At 41.6% G+C, this 13,734-nt stretch overlaps 1 protein-coding gene across 1 annotated transcript in view; it reads right to left on the reverse strand.

The window, feature by feature from the left end:
• UNC80 (unc-80 homolog, NALCN channel complex subunit) overlaps positions 1 to 13,734 on the reverse strand; it is a 129,877-nt gene that overhangs the window by 110,936 nt on the left and 5,207 nt on the right. Inside the window, exons 3-8 of the mRNA XM_055811761.1 lie at positions 10,772 to 10,928; positions 9,530 to 9,828; positions 6,802 to 6,925; positions 4,910 to 4,983; positions 4,318 to 4,457; positions 164 to 425 (exon numbers count right to left, since the gene is read on the reverse strand). Coding sequence (XP_055667736.1) covers positions 164 to 425; positions 4,318 to 4,457; positions 4,910 to 4,983; positions 6,802 to 6,925; positions 9,530 to 9,828; positions 10,772 to 10,928 — 1,056 coding nt within the window. The remainder of the gene's footprint in view (positions 1 to 163; positions 426 to 4,317; positions 4,458 to 4,909; positions 4,984 to 6,801; positions 6,926 to 9,529; positions 9,829 to 10,771; positions 10,929 to 13,734) is intronic.

Consider the following 13,734-nt stretch of genomic DNA (forward strand, 5'->3'; position numbering starts at 1 on the left):
AAATCCCTCATCGTTCTCAAAGTCTCTTTCTGAATCAATGCACACACCTGACCTCTGAGCAGTCTAACCAACACCAAAGCTGTGCTTTTCACTAATTGTCCAGCCATCATTTCCCAGCATCACCACAACAGTTGCTGTTCTCTTATTGATGGTAACTGCTTACCTGAGTTTTGTGGGTATTCACCAGAGAGGGTGCAGCAGCCACCATGGAGCTGCTGCGAGGTCTTGGTAAAGGGGTGATCTCTGGCTCAGGTGGTTTCTCTGGCTTTTCCTGTAGCATATGCCTCAGCCTCTGCAGGTAGTACATCAGTGACCACTGTGTGCCCTCCTCAGACCAATGTGGCTGCAGCAGGCAGCGCAGCACTGCCACATCAAAGTATGTGGCATAGCGAGACCTCTGGCATGGCGGGATCACCAAGGACACCCTGTTCCAAAAATGAGTACAAATGTTAATCATCAGGCTCCTTAGCCCTTCTTAGATGCTCAGCTTTCTGAATTAAGAACCACTAGATGGTCTGTCAGGTTTGTATGTTCAACTGTTCTTAAAGGGCCACTCTTGATATCACAAAGTTTTCTTTGCTAGCTGGAAACCAGTTCTGTCCTAGCATACGTGCTGGTCCACTCCATAAGACCCAAGAGCGCTACTAAAGAGGCCTAAAATGTAGCCATTCATCAAGAGCTGTAAGCCATTCTCATTCTCCTGCCACCTGCAGAAATCACCAGGATGTGCACACAGCTGTGCCAGCTAGCGCTTGCAGGGATGTTTGACACTACCCTTTGGGACTAAGGCCCTGACTGAGGAAAGCATTACTGAAGACACGTAAGTGGCTATTTAGCTTTCAGCTCCCTAGAGGACATGCTTTCTTAAGCGCTTTCTTGGATAGGGTTGCTTTCTTAAACTATGGTCTGAAGATAAGCCTCCAGCACCTGTGCTGTCTGTTTCCAGCTGAACAAATTATTCAACCTTTGAGCATCTGCTGTTCAGATACTTGTAATAAATATTAAGGAATGGTTTACATTTGTACACATCAGGCCCTACCTAAGAAGGAGCAGGCAGGGCAGCTACACCAGTTAACCCTTTAAGCCAATTAAATTGATCCTTACACAAATAAAAGTTACTGTTATGGGCATCTTTGCCAAGGTGTGCCAGAGAAAAGGACCATTTTTAGCCTTCGTTATAATTTTCCTGCCTTTCAGATGGTGTCATTTCCTGATGGGCTTTAGTATGCAATTTCCTAAGTATTGTAGAAGTTTGTGCATGCAAAAGCAAGATGTCTTGTAGTAAGCTTCAGAAAGGAGACTTCAAAGATTTCAGATTTCAAAGGGATCATACCTGTTTTCAGAGCCAATCTTATTGCAATAAAAATGCTCCAAATTTTTTATTATTTATTTTTTCTACCTCATCGTTCCCACCAGAGTTCAACTGGCCTGATCTACCCTCTGTATGACTAGTCACTAGCTGTTAGGAAACAAACTGTCAGAAAAGAAGCAGTGAAAGGGAGTCAGAGGAATGAGAAACACATGGCAAAAGCAGTGAAATGCTGGGGGTGGGGCAGGAACTCTGGAGAGCTGTCTGTTTTGGTTTTGCCTGCTGAAGTACATAACTTGAATGTTTCCACTCTGTGTTAAAAACACACCTCTGTGAACTGAATACTTCTGTTGATTTTTGAATTCTTTAAAAATCAACAGCACTTCCATGAATTGTATTCTCAGGCATTTGGGAAGCATCACAAGAATATTGGGTTGTTTGGTCGGGTTTTTTTTAAAAGCCATTAATATTATCAACTCTGTTAAACAACGTGCAAACATCATTGGCAGGACAAACCCATCTCCAGCTGGGTTCCACCACATTCTGAACAGAGGTGTCCAAGGCCACAGCCCAGCAAAGCATTAAGGAACAAGCAGCAATACTGACCAGTGGAACCTCGGAACCTCTAAGTGAGATGCATGCTTGAAGTGCTTTGCTGGATTGCTGCCCACCACCACAAAGCTGCCCTGTGTGTCTAAGGTAGATATAGGACTGGCAAAGGAGAAAGATGTGTGCAGTGGACACTGACACCACTTGAAATTATGTGAACCTTGCTCCATATTACACGTTTGGAAACAGTGGGCAGGTGGCAAGGCTGGGCTTGGAACGTGTGCATCTAGAACTCAAACCTGCAGGAGCTGGTTTGCTGCCAGCCCCACAGGCCAATGTTGAAGAGACTTGGCAACTGCAGATCAGCCCGTCTGCGTCAGCATATGTCACTATATGGAATCTATAGATTCAAACCTTCTCCCCTAGTGCTGTGTTCAAGGTAAAAGTGTTACAAGTTTGATGACTTTAAAATGAGCTGTTATATGTAGAACTGAATTATGAAGGAGAAAACAATGATAAATGGAAATATGCTACAAAGTTTTCCTCCTAAACCTGATGCGAAGGCTGGTTTTGTCACGGTCAAGACTGTGTCACATAGATGCAACCTGTAAAAACCCATAAGGATAGACAGATACTCAGAGCATCCCAGCAAAGGAAATAAAGCCCATTAACTCAGTAGCAATTGTAAAGGATGTTGCACTGCTCTCTGGTCACTTTGCAGGACCCAGATCAGTGTTTGAGTCTACAAAGTCTTTCATGCTCCTCTGTACACATCATAGGCAAACCTGAGGCACAACACACCCTGGAGCAAGGCATGTTCTCCTCCTTATAAAATACTTGTCTCTGAAGTCTTTCCTGCAAAGTCTATCTCCCAGGCTGTGTGTTCAAGGCAGCAGCTAGATAAAGGGCTGTGGCTTTATTTGCTTCAGTGTTAAACTGTAGCATCCGTAAATGAAGAATTTCACTGAGTGGAGCAGGGATAATTAGCCAAGATCAGAGGAACAAGCCATTTGCTCAAGAAGTGTCTGAGGAACCAGAAATTAAACTCTGCACTTCATTTAGAAGGAAATCTAGTGTTCATGTAATCGGCTCCTGGTTGCCTGTAACTGCAGGGAGAGTGGAAAGGCAGCCTTCCTTCAACCCCGGGCCAAGGACAAAGGAATACTGCGGCTGTTGGTAAGTAAACAACATTTGTTCCCCAGTTGTCTGTTGCTTGGCAACCAAAGCTCCCTGTACAGTTTTAACTGATCAATGAGTCCTGCAAATGAGAAGGCGTAATGATGCTCTCTTCAAAGCCTGTCTGAAGCTTCATCCCCATGGCAACCACCAGACCCAGCTTGATAAATTGATCACCTGATTCTGTCTTCTTAAAAGGCTGCTTATTTTTTTATGGCTGTGCACTCTCTGAGCAGTAGCATTCACACATTGAAAGGCAGTTCTGTCCCCAACTTCAGTTTTACTGGCTTACTTTAACATAAATAAGACCCAGAACTGACAACAAGCTTAATATAAAATCCCACGGGAAGCCTCCTGATGGGATCAGAGCCTTAGAGAATACCTTTGCCCTTTCCACCTGTGAAAGGGTGCACCAAACCCCTTTGTGATATATCAGAGCTGTTCCTAGATTATATTCAGAAACCCACTCCATCCCGCATCACTTCAGTCAGTGTAATGAAGCGATTTCTTAAAACACTGCAGTGTCTTGGATATGACATTTCCCAAAAGTGATAAGCAACAGGACCAAAATTTTCAGGAGGACTTTAAGTAACACCCCTAAATCCATAGAGATCTAAAAATATAGCTAGACTTCCCTCCCTCTCCACCCCCTGAAAACACTCATCAGCTTCATTTACCTGATGGCAATACCAAAGCCCAAATCTAGATTAAAAGTAGTTAATTTATCAGCGCCATGCTGGAAAAACATGGCCTGAGCTCTGCAAGGCAAGCTGGGAGAATGTTTGCATGGCTGCATTTCTTTGTTGATCTGTTCCTTTGGTCCAGCAGTCTAAAGAAAGCTAAGCAGCAGGGTACAGAGAAGGCATAATGAAGGCAATGGAGAGAGGTTTGCAGAAATCCTTTGCTAAAGGGAAAGAAAATTTGATCAGAAGGAAGCCAGAAAAGATACTGGTTGCCTGAGGCTGAATCCAGCTAAGGAGGGTAGAACCTGCAGGTTATTTGTTAGTACCTTTAATTATAAAAAGCCTACATATTAGAAAAGACCAAAGAAACTGTCCCAACAGGCCAGCTAGAGATTTCTCCAATGAAAGCGACATTAAATATCAAATGTCACTGTCTTGATTATCACCCAGAACTGGAATTTGTTGAATTAAGTGTTTGAAATAAACATCCAGTACCCTTGGCATGTATTGACAACAGCATATTCAGGATAAAGGACTTCTGTGACCTCCACTATTGAGTCACACTAAAGAAAGCCTAACTTTCTACTGAAGGGTTTGTACCTGGGATGCGCAGTACCTCTCTCCTGAGAGGTTTGGGAGGATACACTTCCATCCAAGGAATTTCCACGATGACATGTTGAAACAGTGGCTTTTGGAGGTACAGAATCTGGCTGGGTTGTCTCACAGACCACCTGTAGTCCCTTTGGATAGTTTTAATAAAAGGAAATAGGTATATAAACATATTTATCTCTCCCATGTTAATTTTCTTAATGCAATTTGTGCTTTGACATGACTATTACTCATACTGTAATACCATGGTAATACCATAGAGAAACCAATTAAGCCTGGGGCTTCTCAGTACTAGGCATGGTAAATCCAAAGGGTAAGCCAGGGCTCTTGCCCAGGATAAACCATAAGATCAGTCTTCCATCTTATAAGATAGGATAAAGCCAAGGAGATCCTGACAACTATACTCAATACCCTTTGGTTCCACTGCAGAAAAGTTTGGGAGCTTTTGGAAGAACTGTGAAGAACTGTAATTTCTGGAGATGGAATTACTTTAGGGTGGTAACGGCAAGTGCCATTTCAATATTAATTTCCCCCCTCCCTCAGCTCCTTCTTCAAGCTTGTCTAACGTTAGCATACAACTTACCTCAGTATGTCCACTGTCCAGATTAGGGGATTCACAAGTCACACTCTGATTGTTGGTGGGAGAACTTCTCTTAGCTGAGGAAAGAAGGCAAAGGAGGACATTTCAGGAATCACCTCTAATATTAAAATGTATCACTGAAAGGATGAACCAGAAAACAAAAACAAACCCAAAGCAGCACCTGTCTGCTGCAGACTTCCTAGGCATTAGCCTCAGCCATAAAGAGAAAAATTTAAAAGAACTGCTTAAATTTTTCCACAATTCATTCAACTGTGTTGTCAACAACACCGTCTACTGAAAATCTGTATTTCTTTAAAATTAAATTTGAATATAGATTTTATCCTAAATCCATTTGGCATCAAATTGTGTTTTCCTGTGCATAGTAGTGCTTTTTGTTTTGGAGATCTTCCTCCTCCTATGTTCACATATATTCAACTCCTTTTCTAGGTTACATCTCTCAGAACGCATTGTGATTTACAATTTGACAAATGCCTTTATCACAGGAAACACACAGATGTCATGCAGAAAGTGTAATCAACAATACTGTAGAAGAACAAAGGCATCACAAAGACTAGGATGACAGTTCTTGAAATCCTGTCACATTGCAAGCTATTCAGATATGACTTAGTATTATACTGACTCCAAACAAAACATTGCAAAGCTTCTTGAACAGTATTTTTTTATTTTGTTGCTTGAAGGAAAATATAAGCAAATTTAACATTTTGTCCCAATTTGAGACAAAAATGCTAAGATAGCAAAATCTTCCTTGATAAAAAGAGCCTCATTCCAATTTCTATTTCCATTCTGCTGAAAATGTTTTCAAAACGTAACAGTACTTTCATTTCCAACTTTACTCCTGAAGTTATTCTTTAGGGATTTTCTGACCACACCCCAGACCTATGGAAAAAATTCCAACAGTCAAGGAAATCTTAGGACTAATTCCTTTTATTAGTTTCAGGGCCAAAATCCTATTTTTTAATTCCAGAAGTTGAAGCAGAGGGAGGTAGAGCTAGATGTCAAAGATGGTTTTAAATCATTTGAAAGACTTGAATCTTTTCACTTCTGAACTGTCCTAGAGACCCACAAAGCCTTCAGAACAAAATACGATATCCAGAATGGCTATTAATCAGAAAAATCTGATTTAGAGTACTACATTTTCACTACTGTGAAAATTACAGTTCTGTGCTTTTGAGAACAAGCAAGCAATGCTACAGTGATACACCCAGCACACTTTCAATTCACTGCCTTGCAGGAATTATGCAAAGCCATTGCCTAAAAACATAACAGCAAAACCTGTTTTTTAGAACTAGGCCAGACACAAAGGCTTGGAAGCCTAAGCACCCAGCTCCAGTCTCATTATGGCTGAAGTACAAAGGAAGAGCAATCCCTTCCAGTATGCAAAAGTGAAATTCACAACCTATGCCTTCTTTGGAGCCTCTTGAAACTACTTTGTTTAATTTCATAACATGGTGAAACTCAAGTTTTAGATAGGAGGAGAACCTACACTGCCAACTGAGTGTTCTTCACTGTTAATTTTTGTCCCATGCCAGTCTGGGCAAGCTTTCTCCACTGTGTCAGGCTGCTGCTAAATACTGCCTTTGCCCTTCTTAGGAGCTAGGGAAGATATGGTGAAAGAGAGATGTGAGGATGACAGGTAATTATAACTCCACTGAAGAGTTTCTCATTTCCTCTTTGTGATTTCTCTCTCATCTCCTATTTAATTGTTGACTCTGAAGGGAAACATCCTTAAACTAGTCTCAAAGGTTTGGCTAGTTCCTGCAGGATTAATATATTCCTTCAAATATGATGGCTACAGAACGTAAGGTAGCATCAGGCAAACAAAGGAAAAGTTTCCCAGCTCTCAGGAGCTACATTACCACAGCAAAGTCACAGACCTGTAACGATGTTCCTGATTGGTTTTACAAGGGCATTGAAGGCAGAAACTTCAGGTTGCCTGTGTTCCCACATAGGCTGCCAAATAACAAGGCCACTAGCCAACCGGAATGTAAGGTCAGACTCCTAGAAAGACAAACAGAGGTTGTATCACACAAGCTCACACAAAAGAACATTGTTTCCCATTTAAAGGACTGTCATTTCTGTGATGCACAGATCTTTCAAGAAATGAGTGATACCATGTTCAGTTCTGTGGTCAGTATATGCTAACTAAAGGGCCACTGATACTACCCAGCAGACATTTCAAGGACAGCTATTAAAATATAATGGGGAAATCTCAATACAAAAATATACAGGAAGCTTTTTCCAAATGACAATTCTATACTAGTTAATGAACCCCATTTTTTCCTAGGACATTAAGCTGTGAAATAAAAGGCCATTCCTGTGTCAGAAAGCATCCCTTCTGACCGTATATAACCACTGCATATTTAGCATTCAATCTCAGCCTTAGGATTGACACTTCAAGATTTGAACTTCTTGCCCCAAAGGAATAAGAATACTAAATTTTAAAACATTACTTAGAAATTGAGGAAATACGAAATGTAACAAATTACTATGAAATAGCCATATATAATAATATTATTATTAGCACTATTAGTACCTGAGCTATGTCAATACATAGTCACTTACACTTGTGCCATCATCTTCTTACATATGCAAGTAGCTGAAATCACATAAAGTAGTACACAAGTAAATCTTGGCAGCATCAAAGTGCAGGTATGCACTTACTTGCCCTAAGGTCAGATCTGCATTAGGAGGCACTGATGTTGGTATAGTCCAGCTATCCCCAAAAGGCAAACAAACATGGTAATAGCAGTTTTTGCAGCATATTTATAGCTGCACCACAGTTCCCTGTTGACACAGCTCCTCATGCCTCAGCAGTTGAACTTGATGATGCAGACAGAGCTGAAGGAATGGCAGGAGCTTACAGCTTGTACATCTCCAGCCTTTCTGTTCCCTATTCTTTATTAGTGCTGTCTTGTCATAATGAGCTCACAAGCTTTCTTATAAATGAAGCTTATTTTTAATTATTACTTTTACTAGGGAGCACCTTGCAATGCTTTTGGAAGCAGTAGCAGTAACATGTTGCATTTTTACTTTGCACTACTAGCTGTTGATGACATGCCACCACTTTTATCTACAGTTATTAAGTTACAGGATTACATGTATCCCACTCGCCCCTCAAAAGCCTCATCTAAAATCACATTGCTAAATACACAGATCCTCTCAGAAGTTAAGAATTCCATCATTTAGGTCTGCCTGTGCAAACATGTATCATCTTCCTTGAGCACATGAATTACTTTGGTTATCCAACCAGATAGTATTCTTCCCCTGAGACCTATACATCTGTAAAACACAGAGGGGACAATGCTAAATTAGTGAGCCAGTTACATGCCTCATTTACCATACCTTTTTTGAGCTTTGCTTTGGTGACAGCAACATACCTGTTTTCGTAGGCTTTTCAACGTTCATCCCTACAGTATCTCAGAGATTTTCAAGGTTAACCTGAGATACTGTTATAAACCCCATCCAGTAAATGGGAAATTACATCCCAGAAAAACTAATATGAAAAAATTGGAAACTTAATCTCTAATAGCCAGGGTCTACCTCCGGTTCCATTTCCTTTACTCAAAGGGCAGCCCACATTTGTGTGCGTAGCAGTGGAAAGAATTCAACATTTCTTCCTGTCATTTCTCAGTAGCTTACAGAAAAAATGTGGAACTAGTAAACAAGTATGAAAAATCTGGGCTAAATAAATCGAGCAATACTGTACAGGAACCCAGTAGCAGAAGTAAGGAAAGAATCCAGCTCTCCAGACCTGCTTTCACCTGCTGTAACCAAAAGATTATTCTTTATCTCCTGTACTTTCTTATCTTCAATTCTTGCAGCATATGAGGCAAGATTAGGACAGATAACAGCCTCCATCACTTCATGACTTTATAGACCTTTTCCAAGCACTTACTCTCCAAAGCCAGTTTCTCTTCCAAGGCCTACCTGCAAACATAAAAGCTAAATGGTGGCCCTCCAGAGAAGCTGAAGACAAGAGGCAGGAGTCAAAGCATGCAGAAAATGTCTCCTCATCACACCACTCTGCAAAGCTGATGCACTCAGCATAAAACCAACAAAAGGACCCCAGTAGACAGGAAGCCCACAGCCTGCTTCCAATTTCAGAACAAAGGAATGCTCAATTGCCTTTCCTACTGCCATGCTTATACCACTATCATGCATTCCTGGTAATTAGCGTCAAGATGATTAGTTATGACAACAACAAATCCCAGTGGCAGCCCCACAGTAGAATCTCTGAAAAGCTAGCAAGGCCCTTCTGAGCAATGGCTGAGAATCTCTGGCGCAAGCTAAACCTTGCCATCCTTTCTGTAGGTTCCAGTGTCTCAAAGAATTCCCAAAGACCACAGATCTTTGACATTCCCAAGGGCTGAAAATGGCTCACTTCATATTTATTTGCCTTTGTGTCTGCCTGATGTTGTGGTGATTGTGCATGTGACTGGAAGTATTTCTTTCTGATGGCAGTGGTGTTCTGCCAGCTTGTTAAAACATTTCCAATGCCAACCCAGTGTGCGCTGTAGGATGAAATGTAATGATCACACAAGCAGAATCATTTTCCTGCTCAGATCTGTCTCCACAAAAGTACTGCATCAGTGTTCCACTTACTTTAATCCTGTGGACAAGGGGAGCAAAGAGGAATACAAATAGCTCCACTGTGGCCATGGAATTCTGGAAAAACTTCCTTCTGTTATTCTCCTCATCATCATTTGTGGCGCTGGGCCGGGGATGTCCTGGTGATCCTTGATTTTCAGCCTGGTGGATAAAGGCGCTACTGCTCCCTCCCCAACTAGAGCCTCTGTCTCCTCCAAATCGGTCATTGCTGCAGTCCTGAGGGGCCTCCAGCAGCATCCAGTGAAGAGTGTGAAGAAGCTTTGTTTCAGCCACTCCAAGCTTATCCTGATGTCCTGGATGGAAAAATGCATCACAGTATCTCACAAGGTTTCTATTAATGGCACTGTTGAGACTTTCAGAGCTGCACAGAAAACTGGGCATCCAACTTCCTGATAAGAATTTGAAAATTAAAATTCTGCCATTAAAAGTATCAGCATCTTGTTTCACTATGTTTGAAACCTCCTAATTCATAAGCCTTCATTTACTTCACAGTGTTTGCAGTTCAGTCCCCGAGATGTCTGTTGCAAGGCAACTGAATGCACAGACATAGAGTCATCCTAAAAGATGTCAGCTTGACAGTCTTGTCTGTTTGACTCTATTGAATAAGACAAAATGCAAGTGAGGATTGCAAGGTGCCCAAGCTTTGTCCTGTTGATGTTCCCTACTGGCATGTCTCACGAAGCAAGTTCCTGCTGAAATCATTGCTGAAATCAGTGAAAGACTAGTAAAGTAAGTTAGATTTCAACCTGTCTCTAACACTATTATCTGATTGACTTATCTGCTGAGAATTGCATGCATTGCTCTGAATAAAAAGAAGGGAAAAAAAAAGTAAAAAAAAAAAAAAAAAAAAAAAAAGAAGAGTACTGAAGATGTTGAAAATACCGGCTACATCTGGCCACTGCAGCATGCCTTGATAGAAATATGCATTCCTTCAAGGAACCCATGCCTGCTGGGTGGTAAGGCTTTTGATAAAGCTAGTTTTATTATCTCTGGAAAATAACTAGCAAAATATTATTGAACTACTTTGATTCTTCAGCTCATCAGACCATCAGCTTCATTGGGGAAGATCTCACAGGTTACCCTGCTACATATGAGAACAGATCAAGAAAGACAATCCACAGAATGAGCTAACTGGGATTCTAAGATTTAGAATACGTCGGCACCCTGATCATCAACATATCGTATTTTGAGTGATAACTTTAGTAGTGTAAAAAACAAATTCACATGAGCACTAACCTAGCTTGTTTCGGTTGGAAAGCAATGTTGCGGTGCAGTGCAGCACATGCGGGAGTGCAGCTTGGACGAGTTCCCAGCGAGAAATGCTCTGGATGGCTTCAGAGAGAGCTGGAGAAAGGCCATGCAGCTTGTTTTCTACTAAAACTCTTTCAAAAGACTAAAAGTAAGAACAAAGGGGAAAAAAAGACATTATGTATCTATTTCCGCACATACCTTCTAGTACATAGTAAGTACATTCTTTTTTAAAAAACTGTAATTTTTCATTATGTAACTAAATCATGCCTTATAATATTTTTCCTGAAAGCCACAGACTGTAGCTAAAGCTCACCAGACATATGGACATCCTTGGCTAAGAAATTAATTGGCCACTCAATATATTTTATGTAATAAAAAGGAATTAAAGCAAGTATCATGTGTATATTAGTAAGTGCTGACATCAAGCCAGACTTAGAATTTTGCTGGGTATTAATCTGGCATGCCAGTAATCCTGTTGGAAGTCACAGGAGCTAATGAAGCCTGTATTTGTGGAGCTGAGAGCTGGGTATTTTTCTCACACACACGCTTTTTCAGTTTAATGTAACATAAAGGGCAACCCATTAAAGGTATGTGGGCCTCAGGAAATGTTTTCACACCCTGCCACAAAAAATAATCAGTGTACAGAATTCTATGTTGAGCCATGATGTAATGGTTTTGTGAACACTTAAAAGAGCTGATGGCTACAGCAAGTTCATTATTTCCACCTCAAGCAACACAAAGTAAGACAACCTAAGGAAGGATCCCTAAGGAAGTTCCTTATTGCTAGTTGCTCCAACCATTTCAGGAAGTTTTCCCTCTGACCATATACAAAGACCTTATTACAGGTCACAAAGCAAAGCTGCCAACAAACATCAGTGTATAGGAAGTCACACTGCCCACCTATAAGAAATCCCAGATTCTAGTTAGGAAACTAATAGACTTTATTTATGGAACAATGGCTGAAACTGGAGGGCATTAATTGTAGTATATGGACAAAACCACTGGCTGCCTGAGTCAAAAATACTGTGCCGTGGATCAGGTTGTCAGCAACATGTATTTCTTAGCACCAGGACTGGCTAACGTGTCTACCAGGGAAAGGATGCCTCAAACCACTCTTGCAGCTATCTGCTGGGGGCCACATTGTCTACAAAGGTAAACAGTCTTCTACTGAATCTCCTATGAACCTCCCGATTCATTCCTATCAGTTCAGGAATGGGGGGAACATGAAGGGATGGCGGATGCTTGTAAAGCCTTTGCAGGCGGTGGAGCAAAGTACTCATCATATGGCCTGAGTATTCTGTTCTATTCAGGAACTACAAAGTCATCAAATCAGGGTAGCAGTCAAAAGCACATTGCTATAAAGACAAGAGGCCTAGAACAACTATCCCAGACAAGGTTACCTAAACAATAGCGGGGAACAAAACAACATAATATCCCCAGAAGCAAGACAGGAGATGCGTGGTTAATGCATGACTGCAAAACAAAGTCAAAGAGCCAGTGAAAACCATGACATTTTATTTATTTTTGTCAAAAGGGGACAGGGTGGCACTCCTTACCTGTTGCACCAGCCACACACTCCCACCTCTACTCCTGCATCAGCTCTGGGGCTCACTGAAGCTTTCATTCAGGCAAACCAAGTATATACACAAGCCAAAATGAAGCTCAGCATAGAGGTAAGTAGTTTCCATCAAGTTAGTGAGCTGAATTAGCTCACTGAAAGGCCTGCCAAGCACCAGTGATGACCTAGGCTTATCTAAAGAAATTATCTTCTCACCTCCAGTAGAAAAGCCAAACCATAAGCTCATACTTCAGTACAATGATGAAGCTATTCAGCTTACACAGCCAAGGGAGAGAAAAAAAAAATAAACAAAAACCACGAAACCACCACTGTGATCAGCAACATCATTCTGAACTGTGATGGAAGACACATTGTTGCTCTCTGGCTTTCCATTCAAGGTTTCATTCACAGGTATTTCAAGGGCATCAGGGAGAAAGTCCTCCAACAACTGTCTTTGGGAAGCCCTGGCCCACATTCTGCATACCTCAGAACCTCAAAAGGAAGCCAAAGAGTCTGCAATTATGTCTTTAAATTAGGCTTATATTCATCTCAACATTTTGTGTTTCTGAGCCACATGAAGCTTTTCCTACACAGTTAGCCACCAGATTCCTCTGTTCTCTCCTGGCCTGAGCACAAAGCTAAATATATTTCTGTACCACAACGAAAAATTAGCTTCCAGAACAGCATATGTGATCACAAGCATCTGAGACAGAAGTACTGTATGTCACCACAAGAATGTTAACACAAAGGCTACTGTACGGAAAGCACCAAGCGTCCCTGTGTGCTACGGGCACTGGCTAGTACACAACTGCCACTGTGCCTGTGCTGTCAGTGGATCTAGCTGGCATCAGTCCCCACACTGATAACTGTCACAATCAGCCCAACAAGAACATGCAGTTCTTTGGACAAGTGTTCCCATGGGATTTGCCTGGAGTTCTCCATAAGGGTCCAGCTCACATCAGCTTCTGCCTACACCAGATGTTCAAGATGCAATGCCCTGGGTTAGCATTTGCTCCTGTAGAGCCTCCCTTTTAGTCTGCTATGGCTCTACTCTAAATTCCAGGACCTGCTACAGAGAATATACAGACATTAAGATGAAAGACCTAATTTTCACCCCACAAGAACTAAGCAATTGCTGCTACAGCTGAGAGGAGTTACATGCTTCAATAAGAAGGCTGAATAACAATGTCAGAAGTAAGCTCCCTGTAAGTCAGTTAGAAGAGAGATATTGTCATGCCTATGGGTATGTTTGGAGCTGCAGCCTCAGGGCTTCTTCTTGGCTAAGAAAACAGTTCCCTACTTAGAGCAGGCTTGTCCCTGCCTGCAACACCCCATGTGTCAAAGGATAAGGAACACCTGCCAAGGTGGTAGCAAGGGAAGTCACTGTTAT

This window comes from Falco peregrinus, chromosome 8 (assembly GCF_023634155.1).
Source record: "Falco peregrinus isolate bFalPer1 chromosome 8, bFalPer1.pri, whole genome shotgun sequence".
Classification (NCBI taxonomy): Eukaryota; Metazoa; Chordata; class Aves; order Falconiformes; family Falconidae; genus Falco; species Falco peregrinus.